This window comes from Ammospiza caudacuta, chromosome 5, assembly GCF_027887145.1.
Source record: "Ammospiza caudacuta isolate bAmmCau1 chromosome 5, bAmmCau1.pri, whole genome shotgun sequence".
In the NCBI taxonomy this organism is placed as follows: Eukaryota; Metazoa; Chordata; class Aves; order Passeriformes; family Passerellidae; genus Ammospiza; species Ammospiza caudacuta.
The window spans coordinates 48,617,596-48,635,885 of NC_080597.1; the positions used below are offsets into that span (position 1 = coordinate 48,617,596).

The 18,290-nt window shown below is 36.5% G+C and overlaps 1 protein-coding gene across 2 annotated transcripts in view; it reads right to left on the minus strand.

The window, feature by feature from the left end:
* The window catches only part of TMEM117 (transmembrane protein 117), a 177,402-nt gene that overhangs the window by 50,315 nt on the left and 108,797 nt on the right, over positions 1–18,290 (minus strand). For both annotated transcript variants that reach the window (XM_058805468.1, XM_058805467.1), the window contains exon 5: positions 17,468–17,565. In XM_058805468.1, the coding sequence (XP_058661451.1) occupies positions 17,468–17,565 (98 nt within the window). The remainder of the gene's footprint in view (positions 1–17,467; positions 17,566–18,290) is intronic.

An 18,290-nucleotide genomic window follows, 5' to 3' on the forward strand; every position in this document is an offset into this window, starting at 1 on the left:
AATTCATATCACTGCAGATATCCACAGAGCATGAATGATCTTAAAAACAAAAATGATAAAAGTGAGGAGATAAAATAAATAATGGCATTACAAAGTAGTGATTCCTCCCTCCTAATCTTTTTAATTCTGTTTCAATTTCCAAACTGATCAGAAAACACAAAAAATGAGCATAGTAAGGTGGCTTGACAAGATGGATAGATAGTTTAAATTTTCACAAGGTCCATAGGAAGATTTTATGATAAAACTTTAGTTTGTGACTGAAGCTAGGGTCCTATATCCATAGCCAGAGAATTATATTTAAATGGTCTGATTATCTCGATTACTGCAAGCCCCACAAATATGTAGGTCAAATTCAAGATAATTTTTAATATATTTTGATGCTTAAAATAATATTATAGGATAGTAAATTCAGATTGATAAGGTATGAATATTTTGACTACATACACCTAGATATTAGTGTCAGCTTTCTTTATTAGTCTGTTCTTCCATTGAGAGACAAAACCTGCTATCACAAGACACATTAAAGTTTAGGATGTTGTATCATACAAGGTAAGTATGTAACTTCTGGCACTGATAAAGTCAGATTATTTCCCCACATATCACAAACAATAACCCCATCAGGTTTCTTATATAAGAATCATAAAGATATACGTGTTAAGAATATTGTTATTACTCAAAATCAGAAATTAGATCTGTAAGAAAAAAATAAATGAATGTGAAAAGGAGCTAGATAAGGTGGAAACAAATAAAAACTCCAAAAAAACAAAACACGCACTAAGCATCAGAATTTTGCTTATGGAATAATGAGAAGATAAGAACCAACACTGTGAAGAAAAAAGTATAGAAGTTCTTAGAGGGAAGTACTATCGAAGTTGAGAAAAGGGTTTAAGACTAAAGAAATCAAAAAGGACAGGTATTATTGTATGCTTGAATAATCTATTTTTATGGATGCCATGGAGCTTATTAAACACTTCAAGGGAAAACATCCCCTACACCTAACTGGAAAAAAAAATCTGTCAGTATCAAAAGGAGGATTAAAGTTTCACTGACGACTACTGGGCTTCTGTCATTGATTTTCAAAAGACAAAGGTCAGGTGCTTGTTTAAACACATGTGAATGTACCTATTCACTAAAAAAGTCAATCGTCTTGATGGTTAAAGTCAATATCAAAAGCCTTGGACAACAACTGTTCAGAAGCATAAAGATTTTCTTAAATTTGCAACTTCACCAAGATTGCTTATTCTATGCATGAATTGAAGGTCCTAACTAAATTCTGTCTCTTTACAAAATTAAATTATATTACATACTGCTGGTATCTCTGGTAATATGGGTGATATTAACAGTATATTTCTTTCATTAAAATTATTGATATTATTAGCAGTTACAGATTGACTATAGATAAAAAAAGATTTTCTTCTAGACCTAAAGAAAATCTTCTGGAAGTTCTGAGGTCTCAAAATCTCATTGCATTTAATAAAATAATGCTAGCGTCGCTAGAAAGCAAATTTTGCTTCAATAACAGCCTTGAAACTATATAAAGAAACAAAACCACATATCTGGCTTTAGTTCAGTGTTTACCTCACACAAATGCCTTTGCTTCACTGTGCCATTATCCACCAGCAGAGTATGCCATTCCTGGAACACAAGCTCTCATTCCACTAATGGTATTGCTTAAAGAGCATATTAAGATGCTGGTGTTTTTATTCAGGAGATATCCATACATCTTGCACAAGTAATTTTATTACCAGTAATCCTTTTAAAAGGCTCTCTTTGCTCAGTTGCTTTGCCAATAGCCCTTGGCTTGGTTACACGACAATGGCACTCACTCGTAGCGCATGAACTGATAACAGATGAACCAGCTAATACACTGGTGCTCTCTGATCACTCAAAAATCACAGAACCCCAACCCATCAAAGGAAACAAACATGCTTTACAAAGCCCCAGATAGTTTTGTTTTATTTATGGCTGAAAACAGCAAAGAAAGCTGAATAGAGCATGTCCTTTTACACATTTTGCGAAAAACAGCAATTACCAGGAAACAGAGCCACTAACTTTTTAAGGAGAGCTGGCATACACAATGATATAAAAAAATCAGCCTCTAACTGCAGGACAAGCATCTCTTTCATGAAGGAAAGAAGCACCAATATGAAGGTATGGACTACAAGGCATATAATGAAATACTCTAATCACACCAAGAGATTCAGACTAAGAAGTTTTGCTAAATATTCAAACACTGCCTGAATTAAATCTGAAGACTATTTTCCATACTATGAATTATGTCGAATTCATTAGTGAATAAAAACTGTTAACCTCAATACTAACCTTGCACTTTTCTACTGTAGAGTCTACTCCTTGTTCCTGAGATAGTGATTAAAAATAGCAACTGTCATTGTATGTATACACAGATGATGCAGGAGGCAGTGTGCAGAAGTGTTTTAGAATCACCAAGCAGCAGTACACAGAAAGGCAGAGAATAAATTAAACCAAAAAATAAGCCTCAGGCTGATGTGTTTGAACTTCACTGCAAACATTCTTCATACATATTTAATTGCTCCATTGAGACTGACTGTTCTGGAGATGTTCCAGGCATTATTTCCATTCCATTAGTACACTTGCAGTCTGTGTACTCCTTAACCCAAAATGATTGATTCTATAAATGTCTTCCCACTTACTGACCTGAACACTAATTGAGGTTGTGTATAGATTAAAAGACAGTGTATGCTTTTTGAAACCAGCCAACATATATTGTAGTCACTGAAAAATCTTGTGGCACAAGAAGAAAGTGGTGCTCTTAACTGAAGACATCAGTATGTGGTTTCACAGAAATGTTTCAGGTAGGAAGAGTTGGAAATCATACAACAGGTTGACAAACTTTGCTAAACAACACTTAATACAGAAGCTTAATTCTAAGTCCCACCTTTCTGAAACATAAAACAATCATTTTTTGAAATACAATTATCACGTACCAGATGCTTTTGTCTGGGCTTGCACCTTTTAAATTAAATTGCTTTGGCAGAAAGTATAAATTTTTTACATTCCATAAAAATAAAACTTTAGGATTCAGATAATATTATGAGTTCAGATACATAAAAGAGGAAAAGTTGAAGTTTTTAAAACACCCTAATTAAAACTAAGATAATGTTGTACCCTACAAATTATTCTACTATGAACCAAAACTTTTCCTGTTCAAATTATTAAAGTTAAATATAATTACAGTATATCAGCTAAAATTTTGAGTAAGCCACCCTGAGGAAGCAATGCTCAAGATCTCCACAAGTACTGCCCTGATTCTGGATTAACCTTGAGGTGCTGGAGTATGCATATTCAAAGAAGGGCAACAAAACCTATGAAGGGTCTGGAGCACAAGTCCATATCACAAGTATATGGAACAGCTGAGAGAAATGTGATTGTTTAGCCTGGAGAAAAGGAGAACTTTTTCAGGGGAGACCTTACTGTCCTCTACAACTGCCTAACAGGAGGCTGAGGACAGGTGGCATCAGTCTCTTGTAACCAGTGATATATGATATAAGATGAAAGAATGTCAAATTGTGCCAGGAGAGGTTTAGATTGGCTATTAGGATAAGTTTCCCCACTGAAAGAGTTCTCAAGCATTGGAACCAGCTGCCCAGGGAAGTGCTTGGAGGTATTTAAAAGACATGTAGATGTGGCACTTAGGGACAAGGTTTAGTGGTGAACATGGTAGTGCTGGGTTAACGGATGGACTTGAAGGTCCTTTCCAATCTCAATGATTCTATAATCAACCTGAAAACTACAGACAGTCTTAAATCCTTAGCATTTAAGACATTACAATATCAGTTGTGTCACATTTTGAAAGAAAAAATGCCTTATAATAGAGGTATGCTCATGCAGCTTGGTCAAGCCTGTATCAGAAATTGAAAGTATACTTGGGAAGCACTAATACTCATATTATATTTTATTTATAATTTTTACAAACATGAGTATGTTAGAATTCATGTGACAGAATACTAAAGAGAAGCTCAGACAAGAAATCTGGACCTGTCTTTGAGAGAAGTTTCATCCTGAGAAATAATGCATTAAAAATTACATTGCCAGTGCTGTCTTGCTCCAGACCCTCCAGATCAAATTTATTCAATTTAAAACTGATTGTTTCCCACTTAAATTCCATCTCTCAACTCAGTATATCATTTAAAAGCCAAATAAGATATTTCCAGCTTGTTTACTATCATTGAAAACATGCATCACTCTATTTCCTTCCCAAGACCTATGCTTCCCGTGCTATGCCAACTGGCCTTGAATATTTCAATAGATGAGGTCAGGTCAAAGCATGCAAATAACTGGAAGCTGAGCATGTGTTCTGGTCCACTTTTTTACTGGCACACCACTTCTGTGAGCTGCAAGTATATGTTTATAGTCAAGGGATTTAGCACATTTCTGTCCCGTGTTTCTTTTTAAAATTAGAATTCCAGGCAGTAACCTCCATGGGGCAGAGTTCACTTCTTGGCTGTCCAATGCTGGCACAATGGAGGTCCCCTGTAAGAGCATTTATAACAGCAGTTTGTTTTTAAACCATGGTCACAGGTGTTTGTTTATACCAAACTAATTTTCTAAAAATTATAAAATTATTGTTTTATTTTATAGTAGGGATCACAGAAGCAGAATGGTTTGGGTTGAAAGGGAATTTAAAGATATTCTTTTTCCAACTCCCCTGCCAGCACCTTTCACTATATCAGGCTGCTCAGAGCATTGTCAAACCTGGCCTTGAACACTTCCAGGGCTAAGACATCCACATGTTCTCTGGGACAATCTCTTCCAGTGCTCCACCACCATCACAGGAAAGAATTTCTTCCTTACATCTGGTCTAAACCTATCCTCTCCTCATTTAAAGCCATTCCCCCTCACCCTACCTTGACACCTCTTAGTAAAAAGTTCCTCTCCATCTTTCTTGTCAGCCCCTTTAGTCATTGCAAAGCTATGATAAGGTCTCCCTGGAACTCTTTCATCTTCAAGCTGAACAACTCCAGCTCTCTCAGCCTGACTTCATAGAAGAGGTGCTTTAAAAAAAAATTCAAACAAACCCATCTAAATGAAGAGTATCATGAATGAAAAAGGAGCTTGCACTGGAGCCAACAAAAGTGCACACTTTCAAAGAGGTTTGTTCAGAACTGGGACAAAGCTGTATCTAGTATTTTTAAAATAAGAAATTAATTACTTTTTTATTATTTTAAGCATAGCATTGAATAAATTAAAACTTCCATAGCAAGTCACAAAAGTGAAATTAAAACCTCCTTCATTTTAATGTAATAATTTGATAATTTCCTGGTCCTTGCCCTTTACCTTCTCAATTGTAGGATAGTCTTTAACAAATGAAATTAAATTCAATTTTTTCTATAGCATAACTAGCAGAATCTGGTAGGATGTGTAAAAAAGAAATGGGGAAGCAGCAAACAAGAGTACAACAGCAAAAAGCAGGAAACAAAGCTTTGAAAAATATGAAGCTTTCTCAAGGCTGAATAAGTTGTTTTCCAATTGTTTTTCACTGGCTTTGCTTTACCCCTTGGCCATCACAAACAAGGGCTGATGCCCTTTTCACTGAAATCCAGAAATATTTACTCTTTGTCTGCATGAGAAGCAGCACTGTGCTGACCAATGCACCAACACAATCAGTAATACAAAGCAAACAGCAGTAAACTGGAGTCAAGGTGGTTTTGATTGAAGGAGTAGATAAATCATTTCAGTACATAAAGAATCTGAAAAGATGGAAAATGTCAAGTATTGTATTAAAAGTATTGTTTACTGAAGCTCTTTGATTAGTCAATATCACAAAATCACCCTGTTCATCAGGATAACTTCCTGCTAGACAAAACATGCTCAAATATGCATGGTCTGAAATTTAACTGGCAGCTGGTTTTGTAAAGGCTTAACTGCTAACATGATTTTTTGTGTTAAAAGAAGAAAAATCTAGCAAAGATGCTAAAGTATCAAAACGTACATAATGAAAACAAGAGCCCTGCAGGGCACCTTTTGTTAACAACCTTTTGTTGTGATTTCATTGAAAATTTAATCTACGCTTTGTTTTAGGCCTTGCTTTTTCCACAGTCACAATTGCAGTCAGACAACATGCAATTATCTGAAATAAAAATATAGCCACAATATGGTTCTCATTATGGTACCCAGCCTTAAAAAGATATGACTTTGAATGCCTTGATTAAGATAGCTGTCAGCAGATGCATTTAATTTTACAGCCATACCAATCTCTTCAAAGTAGAAAAGCAAGTAAGAAACAAAATAAAGGCTCCTTACATCTAAATTGAGGTTTTATACATGGACTAAATAAGTTTATATACATTCATATTTATAACTGTTTTAAGCACATCCTAAAAAGATAGTTTTAATTAAGTTTGCTTTTGTATTGAAAGGGGTTCATTCTGAAAATGGTCATGGAGTGTAAGAATCTGAATGGGGACAGAATGGGATAGAGGATGAAGTTGGCAGTACTCAAATAATAACTTTTTGCTCCAACTTCAAGTCCAGTCTTTACAAAAGACAGAGTACTATAATTCCTTTTTTAGGCCTAAATTTGGCTTTGAATATACCAAGGTATTTGAATTGAATTTGAATATACCAAGGTATTTTTTCCTTCTTTTAAGGCATCTCAGGTTAGAATTTACAACCACATTCTGGTCATGTGCAGCACTTTGAATCTCAAGATGTAATTTCACTGGAACCATTATAAATCTGTGGCTGTTAGCCTGTTTGCATCAGAAAACAGGTAGATATGGTGGAGAGTTTCACTAATTGTATTTGAAAAATTGATGCCCAAAACACAACAGAAGTCACATCATGAAGAACTATAAGGAAATCAAGAGGAATAAAACTTTTAAAATCAGATACTCAATGCCATATCCTTCTGAAAACTGCAGAAGATTAATAAGCTCATCCAAAGTGTCCCCAGGAAGACTGATTTCAGTTCCCACTGTTAAAAAATCCCATTGATACTGGTGGAACAGTTTCACTGTGCTAGTGTGTTCAGTTACACATGAAACCCACAGGTGTTAAAAACAGAATTTCTAGCTGACCTTCACTGGGCAACCAGTTTCAGAATTGCTTCTTCAGATGGATCTGAAAGCCAAGCAACATTTAACATGATAATGTGTAAATACTCAGTATTTACAGAAAATACAGGAATACTGATTTTATCATTAAGGGAAGATTGGTGTCTGACAGTTTCAGTGGTCTACTATGATGGCATTACAGCATTGGTGGTTAAGGAAAGAGCAACTGGCATCATCTACCTGGAATTGTACAAAGCATTTAACATTGTACTGCATGACAGCCTTCCTTCAAACTGGAGAGATGTGGACTTGAAGGATAGACCAGTGGGTGGAATGGCTGGATGACACTCAAAGAGTTGTGATCAGTCACTTGTGATGGGTTATGATCCCAGGGGTTGGAAGTGGGGCGGGCACTGTGTCACATCTGTGTTGGTGACTTGGACAGCAGCATCAAGTGCACCTCAGCAAGGTTGCCAAGACCAAACTGTGTGGTAGAATCAACATGCTGGAGGGAAGGGGACCTTCACAGGATTAAGGGGTGCGTCAGTGCAAACTCATGAAGTTCCAGAAAGCCAAGTGCAAGGCCCTGCACCTGGGTCAGCTTAATCCCAAGCACAAGTACAGGATGGGCAGAGAATGTACTGGATTACTTTCTCCCCTTGGTAAAGGAGCCCTGGGGAGAAAAACTTGCAGGTGTTAATGGACAAGAAGCTTAATGTGACCTGTCAATGGGCATTTGCCCAGAAAGCCAAACGTGCCCTGAGCTTCAGCAAAAGCAACATGGGCAGCAGGGTAAGGGAGGAGATTCTGCCTCTCTACTCCACTCTCAGGACCCTACTGAAATGCTGCATCCAGCTCTGAGACCCCCCAAAAGAAGGACATGGACATGTTGGGGAGAGTCCAAAGGAGGAACAAAAAGGTGATCAGAGGGTTGGAGCACCTCTCCTATGAAGACAGGCTGAGAGAGGTTGGGTTGTTCAAAACAGAGAAGAGAAGGCTCCAGGGAGACTTACTGCAGCCTTCCAGAACCTAAAAGGGGCTACAAGAGAGGTGGAGAGGGACTTTGCACAAGGGCATGTGGTGATAGGACAAGGAGGAATGGCTTTAAACTGAAAGAGGGCAAGTTTAGATTACATATAGGGAAGAAATCCTTTCCTGTAAGAGTGGTGAGGCACTGGAACAGGTTGTCCAGAGCAGTTGTAGATGCCCCATCCTTGGAAGTGTTCAAGGCCAGCTTGAATGGGGCTTTTGGAAAACTGGTGTAGTGCAAGGCATTGGCAGAGGGGCTGGAAAGAGATGATCTTTAAATTCCCTTCCAACCTATGCCATTCTACAATTCTAGGAGAAAGATGAGTCAGAAGTTAAGCTAAGTACATCAGCAAATTCTAAGGTACAAATTTAAACATGCCATTAGGGAGAAATATATTTTTTTAAAAATACTCCAGCATTCCAGGAAGGCAAATAATTTCATGACTTTAATCATCACATTTATTTTAGAAAACTGTATTGATTTTTGGCATCCAGCCATGACAAAGTCTATGAACTCTGGCTGTGAGCATGAGCAGCTGAAACACTCACTTTCTGATCTCCATTGAACTTTTTGGGCTTTCAGAGTTCACATCTTGCAAAAAACCACTGGCTGACGCTGCAGCTTCTGTATGTACCAGGTCTTTGGTGTGATGGATTCTTTACAGCTTTCCCAGAGAAATGAGTTTCACTTGAACTGACCGTGTTTTGGGCTATGATTTTGCCAGGCTTCTGCACACTGCAGCAAGGATGCAAGACTGAATTTCTCCATTGATAGTCTGAAATGTTTCCTTTTGTTGTAAGAATAATACTCCATAATATGCATGCTGATGTAATTGCAAGACTTGGAACTTCTATCTTGGAGTGGCTATCTCAATTATCAGACTATATATTTCTATTTTTATATTATATATTTCTTTATCTTTAGCACTTTTGTCTGACTATATAATCACATAATGTGTATTACATGACAGCTAGACTCATCCTGATTTTGGGGTGGACCAAGAATGAGGCCTAGGCTAGCTGTAAATGCTGAAGATAGAAAACAAAGTCTAATAACAAACAAAGGAAGGAAGGTAAAGAGCTCAAGCAGAAAGTGGGCAGTGATATAACAACAATCACATCACTGATTCTGCTCTTCTAGAAAATCTTCCAGTGCCTGAGTGGGAGAAGAGGTGTCTCCTGCTCAGCAAGAGTTCTGCAGAAAGTGGAGAGAAGGTGCTAGAAAATAACTTGCTCCAACTATGGTTGAACAAAGAACTGCAACAGCCCATTCAGAGAAAAGAACTTTTTGGAATTTCACAAAGAAAATTTTTATCAAAGAATTAGAGCTTTTCAGGTTTTGGCATAGAATGTGATTTTATGAAACTACTGTCATTTGGCAGTACTGTTATTACTGAAACATTGGAGACACTGCACTTAAAGAAGTTTTATTAAAGCGATACACTGGATGAAATATTTTTAGTAATTGTTCATGATATACCTCTTTCTCAGTAATAGAGATGGAATAAAATGTACTTTTAGACTTTTAGAAAGAGGTGAACATGAACTGCCATACCCATCCAATTACGAAGACTATACTTAGGAATCTAGCAATTATGTAGGAATAAAAACAGGTTTTTTTCCTAGCAGGCTCTCAACTACTGAATTGCAAGTATCTACCAAATATAACTCAAAAAACTTAAACAGGATGAGGAACCGAAAAGATATGGTATAAAATAAATACATACTACAGTGGTTCAGGGAATTTAAACCCAAATTAAAGGTGAAATTTATGTCTGTGGGCCCAGTGCAAAATCCCATTGCAGCTAATGGATAATGCTTTTCTCTCTTCAGTATAATTATCTTTCAGCCACACTGGTCTGTGAATAATTTTTTTCAAGCCCAGGACATGAAATGTTTTCACATGAGCCCTTACCAGGGAAATGGCAAAAGTGCAGGGGTGTTAGGAGCTCCCTTTCTGCCCTTTGCTGCCCTCTCAGGTGTGTGGTTGAGTGTGTGTATGTAGATGGGCACGTGTGGTGTACTTCATGCAAGAGGAAAGCTGCCACACTATACTCACTCTCCTCCTCTGCCTCCTGGTCTTATTCATGCCAATACAGATAAGAAGCCACATATGTTTTTGTTTGATTTTTAGGAGTCTCCATTAGAAAAAACCAGGATGAGACTGCTTTATGTAACTTGAATGAGACAAATAAAGCACTTAATCTTCAAGCTAAAGAGATCTCACAATTTTTGTTTGTTGCTTTGGTTTTCAAGTTGGTTTTTTTTTTTTTTTAATCTCAGAGTTCAGATCTCCCTAAACTCAATTATATATCTCTCAAATGCTTTGCCTTGAGAAGAAAAGTGAGATGAAGAGTGATTTGTCTCACTATTCTTCCTATCACAACTAGGGTGTGGGAAAACGCATGACACAGCCTTTCCAAACAGAGACTGGCAAGGCAAGCCACAGATTTCTTTCTTGGTAGCTGAGACAGATGGGAGACTTCCACCTGCATGCCCTCCCATATGCATACCTTTTCTGTGCTCATACATAAATAATGTCATGCAAAGCACCCTCCCCTCGTGCAGTGCATTAGCAGTCTGTGCAGAACACGCTCCATGCGGCCACATGGGAGCCTGGCAGTGATTGCAGTCCCTGAGATGCTCCCAGGAAAGCCAGGGAAAGGTTGAGACAGACCACAGGGTTAGATCAGCAAATGCAATGTGGGAAGCTACCCTCCCCACAGCTGAACTAGGGCCCCAGGTCATCCTGACCCTTTCCTTTGGCAAACAATGCAGCATTTTGGGCTATTGCTGTGCTGGAGGAAGGGAAGAAGGGAAGAAGGGAAGAAGGGAAGAAGGGAAGAAGGGAAGAAGGGAAGAAGGGAAGGGGAAGGGCAGACATTCTGCAGGGACTGAGTGACACTTCCAGCCCTTTCCTTTTGCAAACAATGCAGCATTTTGGGCTACTGCTGTGCCAGAGGAAGGGAGGAAGGGAAGAAGGGAAGAAAGGAAGGGCAGACATGTTCCTCTGTGGACTGAGTGACACTTCCAGCTGACAGCAGTACCCACTGGGGAGAGCAGGCTGGTGGGAGAACCCTGAATTGCTGATACAATAGTTTTCATGCACTGAGGAGGGCTGGCATCTGAGAACAAGGTCCAAAAATTGTATCTGACTCATGTGGTTCCCAAGCCTCAGCCATTCTGGTGAGTTTTGACCACCTTTACTTTTCCATACTAGAACTGTAAAAGCACTTTTTTATCCTAGTGGAAAAGTTTTCCTCAGGACATGAACTTTTTTTACAGGACCAAACACAGATATGAATAAAAACTTTCCCACAAATATTTCTGATAATACAATATTTTTTGAATTTTTTCACTGTTTTCAAATATTCAAGGTAATAAATAATGAAAACTAAAAATAGGCAGAAGTCTTAAACAACCCTCATTTACATGAAAGGAAGTTCACCATTATGTATGATAATGAATTATTTTCAACATTTTTTCATGCTAACAAATTGTCATTTCACAGCATACCTTAACAATGATACCTAGGATTAAATAAATGCTCTCAAAAATCTTTTAGCCATTTCTTGAAAAATTATAATCGTACAACTTGACGGCCAGACTAAATGTAACAATCACTATTCATGGACAGTTTTATCCTGACAGAATATATTTAACAATGCCAGACAAGATTAGTAGTCAGATCACTCAATATAAATCATCTATGGAGGACCTTATTGAAATTTTTGTATTGAGACAAAAAGGAAACCATAAGAAACTTATGTATTGTCTTGCTTATCCAAACTGATATTATTGACTTGGGTTATAGTATAAGATTTACTGTGAACAATAATATTGGAAAATATTTGTATATTCTTTTATACTATTTATGCTATTTACCAGGAAATCTGCCTTACCTTTGGGATGATTCTAGGTTTCTGTTCAGTAGTCAGTACGTTATACCAAGATAAATTACTTAAATATGAAAGAATTAATAGATAAACTTAAAAGCCTTCAAACCAGAAAGAGAATACTGTATATGTATCCAAATGCACATATATCATACATACATTTATTTCATTGTTTCATGCAGTTTTATTTGTGGGAATGTATCCCAAAAACTTTTATTCAAACTTAATGAAAGGTTTGTTTTGTTTCGGTTAGCACAGAACTTAAATTGACTGAGCTATAATGTGTAGTTAGTTTTTCTCAATTAAGCCTATTGTGAGGAGAATGAATGTGTTTAGAAGCCATCTTTAGAACATTCATATATGTGAAAAGAACATACTTTTCCAGTATAAACTTATCCTCTTGATTGTGAAAACATACAATATGGAAATAAAATTTATGAAACTAAACATAAACATAGGTGCAAACTAAACATAAACATAGGTGCATAATAGAAAATCTCTTATAAAAACTGCTTTTATTTCTTTGTAGGTGATGTGGCTATCTAGCTCATAAGGAAGCTTTCTCTAGTTCCAGGGTACAAAATATTGTCCAGTTAAGAATACTAACCTAAGCTATGTTTGACACAATCCAGTATAAACATATGCACATAAATTAGAACTCTCTAGTAATTCTGCAAAATTATTTTTAATAAAAACTTCTAAACCTATATTACTAGCTTGATTTGCTAAACTAAAATACTGTGATTCCTAACACACATTTCTGAGCATTTATAGCTGTATTTTTTTATTAAAGAAAGCTAGTGGGAGCTTATGGAAATACATACTAATATAAGAATATTTAGTTTGCAAAGTCAAACAGCAAACATAGAGAATCAAAAATTTACAACTATCTGTATTACTTTATTTCTTTTCCCTGTAGGTATCTGTTTTGCATTATTTCAGACAAGAATCCTATGTCAAAGGACAATTGTCTTTATTGCACCGATAAAGACGGATCATTGTGTACACATACAGTGAATATCTAGCCAGGGACATCACAGAAATGGATTCCAGCCTGGAACTTGCATATTCAAAATTTCAGTTTGTGTATATTGTTCCATCACCCTGTCTGCAATCAAGATCCAGCTGCACAATCCACTCTTATCTCTACATTCCCCCATTTTGATAATCTACCTTTGAATATCAATTTTCTGTTACCTGCTTACACAGACCTCAGAAGCTCTTTTCCTCTATTGCCATAAACTTGTTTCTTTTTGACTGTGCTCTTTTTTTTGGCTAAAAGTTCACATTCTTTATGCTTTGCTCATTATAAACCCTCCATACTGTGCTAGGAAAATTTTGAGGGCAATTGATATTGGAGCAGTTTGTCAAAATAGAGTATTCAGGTCTTGCCTCTATTGAGCAAACTGTGCCCACAGCCCAGAGAAGTCCTTATGATTTGATTCCAGCTACTACAGTCAGGTCCCCCCAGGATGTGGCAGGTGAGTGCAGCAGACACTGTAAGGAGGAGACAGTGATGCCAGGCACACAGCAGGCAGAGGCAAGCCCGGGCCTGGTGGCAGGGGCTGTGTGTTAGCATGGGCAGTGGCTGCGCAGCCCGAGCACCTACTGGGCACAGCTGTGGCTGCCCCTGACAGCACCACCAGCCGCACTGCTGGGGACAGCTCACTCCTGGGCAGATGTGTAGGGGATACCTTTAGTGTAGGTTGGGCTTATTAAATGGTTGGAGAAAAATAAAAATAATTATTTTTTAATACAAAACAATCAGTCCTCTCAAATTCTACTTCGGCCCCTGCTTCATCTAATATAAAACATCAAGTATGGTTCTATATGGTCTTATTTATTTATCTTACCACTAGCTACAGCTGTTGACTTGTCATCAGTCTTGTCTAAGATCTTTTTTTTTACTTTATTCAACAAACTTATTTTTGCTTCTTTCAAATGCCAGCCCTCTCTTGCCATATATAATTTATCTCTCCCAAATCAGCCAAGTTATCAACATATCAAAAAAAATCAGCCTGTTTCAAGTAATGCTTATAATTTTGTAATACTGATGGTGATGACAGAGTACTGGAGACAGTGGTCTGTAGAGAGACTCATCTGACAGCAGGAGGTGCAGATATTTGACTCCTTGTGTGTATCTTTGTTTTGTGACCCACAAACATGAATGCACTTCGTAGTAATTCCATCAGTGTTCAAGATGCTTCATTGCTACCTAGAAGTCCTCTTGACAACACACTTTCTTAAATCCATGAGAAAGTGTGTTTGTATTTGCATTGCATCACTTAGCAATGTAACAGCATTACACAAAGCTGTCTCAGAAGGCTGCAATTAGCCATGAGCAGAGCTGGAAACAACCAAAATGGGGACCTTTATGGAAAAAAAAAAAAAAAGACAACCTCTGACTTCCAAAAAAGTTGAAGGCACTTCAAAGAACTCCTCAGTGATGGACCACACAAAGGCAAATAGCAACTGATCATTCTTTAGCTAGATGAGCTGTTTGTGGAAGAATTACATTGTGAAGAAATTCACAAGTCAGCCAGAATCCTCAGGAGCAACCAACAAGCAGCTGCTGACAATGCTTCCAGAGAATGATTTAAAAGAGGAGATGATAAGATAAATCAAAATATTTCTGAATTAGTTGCATTGGAGAGCTGAAAACATTTACAAATGAAAAACAAAGCAGACACAAATTAGCTATCATAAATAAATGGATGGTGCATTAACCACCTTTACAATCCATCCATCTTTGGTACATTTACAGAAGTTTTCTAATTTTGCAAAGTAAACACAAAAATAAAAAAGACACTGGCAGAAAAGCAAGTCAAGTTCGTATCTAAGGTTTTCATATCATCAACCACTTTAGACTGTATATCATGTATCTATACTAGGAAAAATAAAAATAAGTTCACAGTGTTGCAGTAGCTCTACTAAGCAGGTGTGCTACTAGAAAATGTCCTGAATAAATGGATTTTTTGACCTACCAGTATCTGTGCAGGACACACTGTTGAGGATGCTTCATTTAGGACATTTGAGAAATGAGGCTATACACATCACATTGCTTAAGCAACAATAAAGTAAATACAAAAACCCTATGTTACCATGCTTAATATCATCACTCCTTTATTTTTCCTATCTGGAGGAGAAAACAAAAAATTTGCTGATGTCTAATTTGCACTATATAAATAATGTCTACAGAATATAAACTATCATCCAGGCTATTTTATTTCACTGCTTAAAGCTAAAAATAAAAGCATCTATGTCGCCCTTTAGGTTTTGAGCATACCCTTTTGTATGAGGTTCTTGCATGAAAACCCTTTTTTTTTTTACTTATCACTAAATTGAACTTTTGGTAGGATTTGTCTCTGACTATTTTTAGAAATAAAATACTGATTTTTAACATTTCAGAGTAGAAGAAAATTGCTTGCAATAATATTTAAGTAATTTTAATACGGTTTTATTGGTCTCCCAGTCTGGCATATAAATTTGAAAACTATCATGTCACCTTGCTTTTTAATCCTTTTTAACAATTTTTCCAGTCTTTTCATGTAATTAAGTTTTTTCTTAAATCTTAACTAATCTCCTTTTCAGTCTTTCAGACAAAGCTTTCCTTCAGACAAGGGTGAAAAAAATCAATGATGTTTTAGACAGGGCTTTTTGCTCAGATGACATTGTAATCATTGGCTGCCCACTTGGCACCTGTCTGTGAATTTTTTTGATACATCTGCTTTACCTTTTTGCCCATCCCTACACAGAGACAGAATCTTCCTCTGCGCATTCTGCAATGATGACAAGGAGCTGCTTGAATCCCCCTACCCCCATCTATAACTCAAGTATTCAGTCACATTATTTTTTTCACCTAGTTTTCTAAGATCACTCTTTCATGCATTTTTCAAATTATTAACTTGATCTTTAAATTCTGTCACGTCACTAATATTTATGATGTATATAAATAATGAATACTACTTCAAACATTAAATAGCATAACTCCTCAGCCTTATCAATGTAGCAGAAAATTATTATTTTATTCATAACTTTCACTGCACATTGCTGAGATTATTTCTAAATGTTAGCACACTTTGTCTTACCAGTTTTCTTAATTGCACTCAGTAAAGAACTTTGTCAAAACCCTTGGGAAAATCCAAATAAATTATACCAAGTATTTTTCCTTCAACCATTACTTGGATGACATGTGCATACAGTTCTAACAGATCTCAGAAGGTTTTCTTTCAGCAGAGATTCCCTGGCTTCCTTTAGCAGAAATTAATCTAAAGTTTTGCTCCTAATTCCATTATTGAAATATAATGATCTATAATATATACTCATATATTCAATCTATTTAGCTAAAGATGAACTCAGACTTACAGGCTAGTAGGATATTATTAGTTTGCTGGAAAAAAAAGGCAGAAAAAGCAAAACAATATCCAAATTTTAATATTCAATTTTTCAATAGGCAACTAAGTGCTAATAAAATTTGCATCAGCTTAACTCCTTCAGTTCCTTATAAGCTTTGTGTGTAGCCAATCAGCCATCTCATTCTACTTTCCTTTCAAATGTCTCTTACCATTTCCTTTATTGCCTCAACTTAATAAAATAGCTAATTTTTACTCTTTAAAGTGCAAGATAGCTAACTGCATTTTTTATAGGAGACTTCACACAAACAAATCTTTCAGCTTCTTTGTAAGAGTTCTTTTGACATCTGTTCTTTTAAAAACAGCAGGTCCGATAACATTTTCATGAGTTTTTTTGGTTCTGATATAATTGAAAAAATCTTCGCTATTTCTTATATCTTCAGCTATAAGGTCTTCAGACTGCTTCTTAGAATATATATTCTCCATCTTCCATTTTTCCTGTCATAATTTGTGTTCTGTTTCAATAGCTACATTTGTCTGGAATTTATCTGGAAGAGACTACATTTGAGGTGAAATAAACTCTTAACCCTCACATCCTTCCGTGTTGCTTTTTAATATTTTTCTTAATTATCTGAGGCAGATGTGATATTTTGAATCCTATTAATGTGGTAGTTCAAAGAATTTCTATAATTAAGTTCATGGCCACAAAAGGAAGTTCAAATATCTACTTTATTACAAGGAATTACAGTGGGAATTACACCCAAATATTATTGCATATTATCAAATATTTGATAATATGTGGGTGATTATATTATATACATATTATATATTATCAAATATATATGTACATTATATATATAATATGTATTATATATATATATTGTCAAATATATAGCAAAAGTTTCACAACTCAATTATAAAGCACCAAAATAGAAGAAAAGAAAATTTATAAATCACTTTTAAAATTGTATTTCTACACCAACTCTTTCGACTAGGAATTCCTCACTCATATACCATTTTTGCAATTTTTACTTAGACCAGATTTAGCCTTTTTTTCAACCATATCTTTTTCTGCCACAGACAGTCATAGAAGACATGTTTTTCAATGCTCCATAAAAGGTTTGTTTACAGTAGTTTGATTTTACTGTTTTCCTACCAGAATAAAATGATCCTAATATTTCCTTTCTTCCAGAAAGCTCTGGCAGACTTTCCCCAGTCTGGGTAGGGTTTATCCTGAAGCATCATATCTGTGACCTACAGAGAAAGTAGAAACAGTAGACAGTTACACTAAGGCAGTACTAGCAAGGACTTTAGGAACATTTTATTTATGTGTGGCACAGCTGCATCAGTTCTGATAATGATAACAGACAGTGCACTAATAGTGTGCCCAGTGTTATTTGCAATCAAGATAATGAATATTGGGCTACATATTGTGCCTCTAGAAGTGCATGCAACTCCTTGAGAAACAATGAAACCTGTAGAGATCCAAAGATAAGAAGATAAGAGGAACCAATCTGAAAGTTACAGCAACCTACAGGAGGTGAGTTACATTCCCCTGTGGCTGTGGAGCTTTCTGGCCCAGTCTGGGAGAGGAGAAGCACTTCCCTGAGAGCAGCATCAGCAGAATTTCCACTCCTGAGACCAGAACTGCAGCTAGGGAGTGGAAGCCTGTGCATTAAGCACTAAATAACACTTATAATGTCCTCTCAGTTCCTGCTACCAGTATAAAAAGCACACTTGGGACTGGCAACAGAAAAAAAAAACCCTTAAAACTGGCAAAAATTTTTAAAAGTATGAAATATTTATTCTCATTTTCATAATTCCTGTCTAAAGAGACCATCTGTTTCTCTGTCCAGATACTCATATGTATGCAGTACTTCTGGGTGGTACATGGAAGGATTAAAAATGACTTTCAGCTCACTGAGGGAGGTGAATACCCCTCAGGCACCTGCTTCTTTGGGAAGCTGTGTTTTCATATC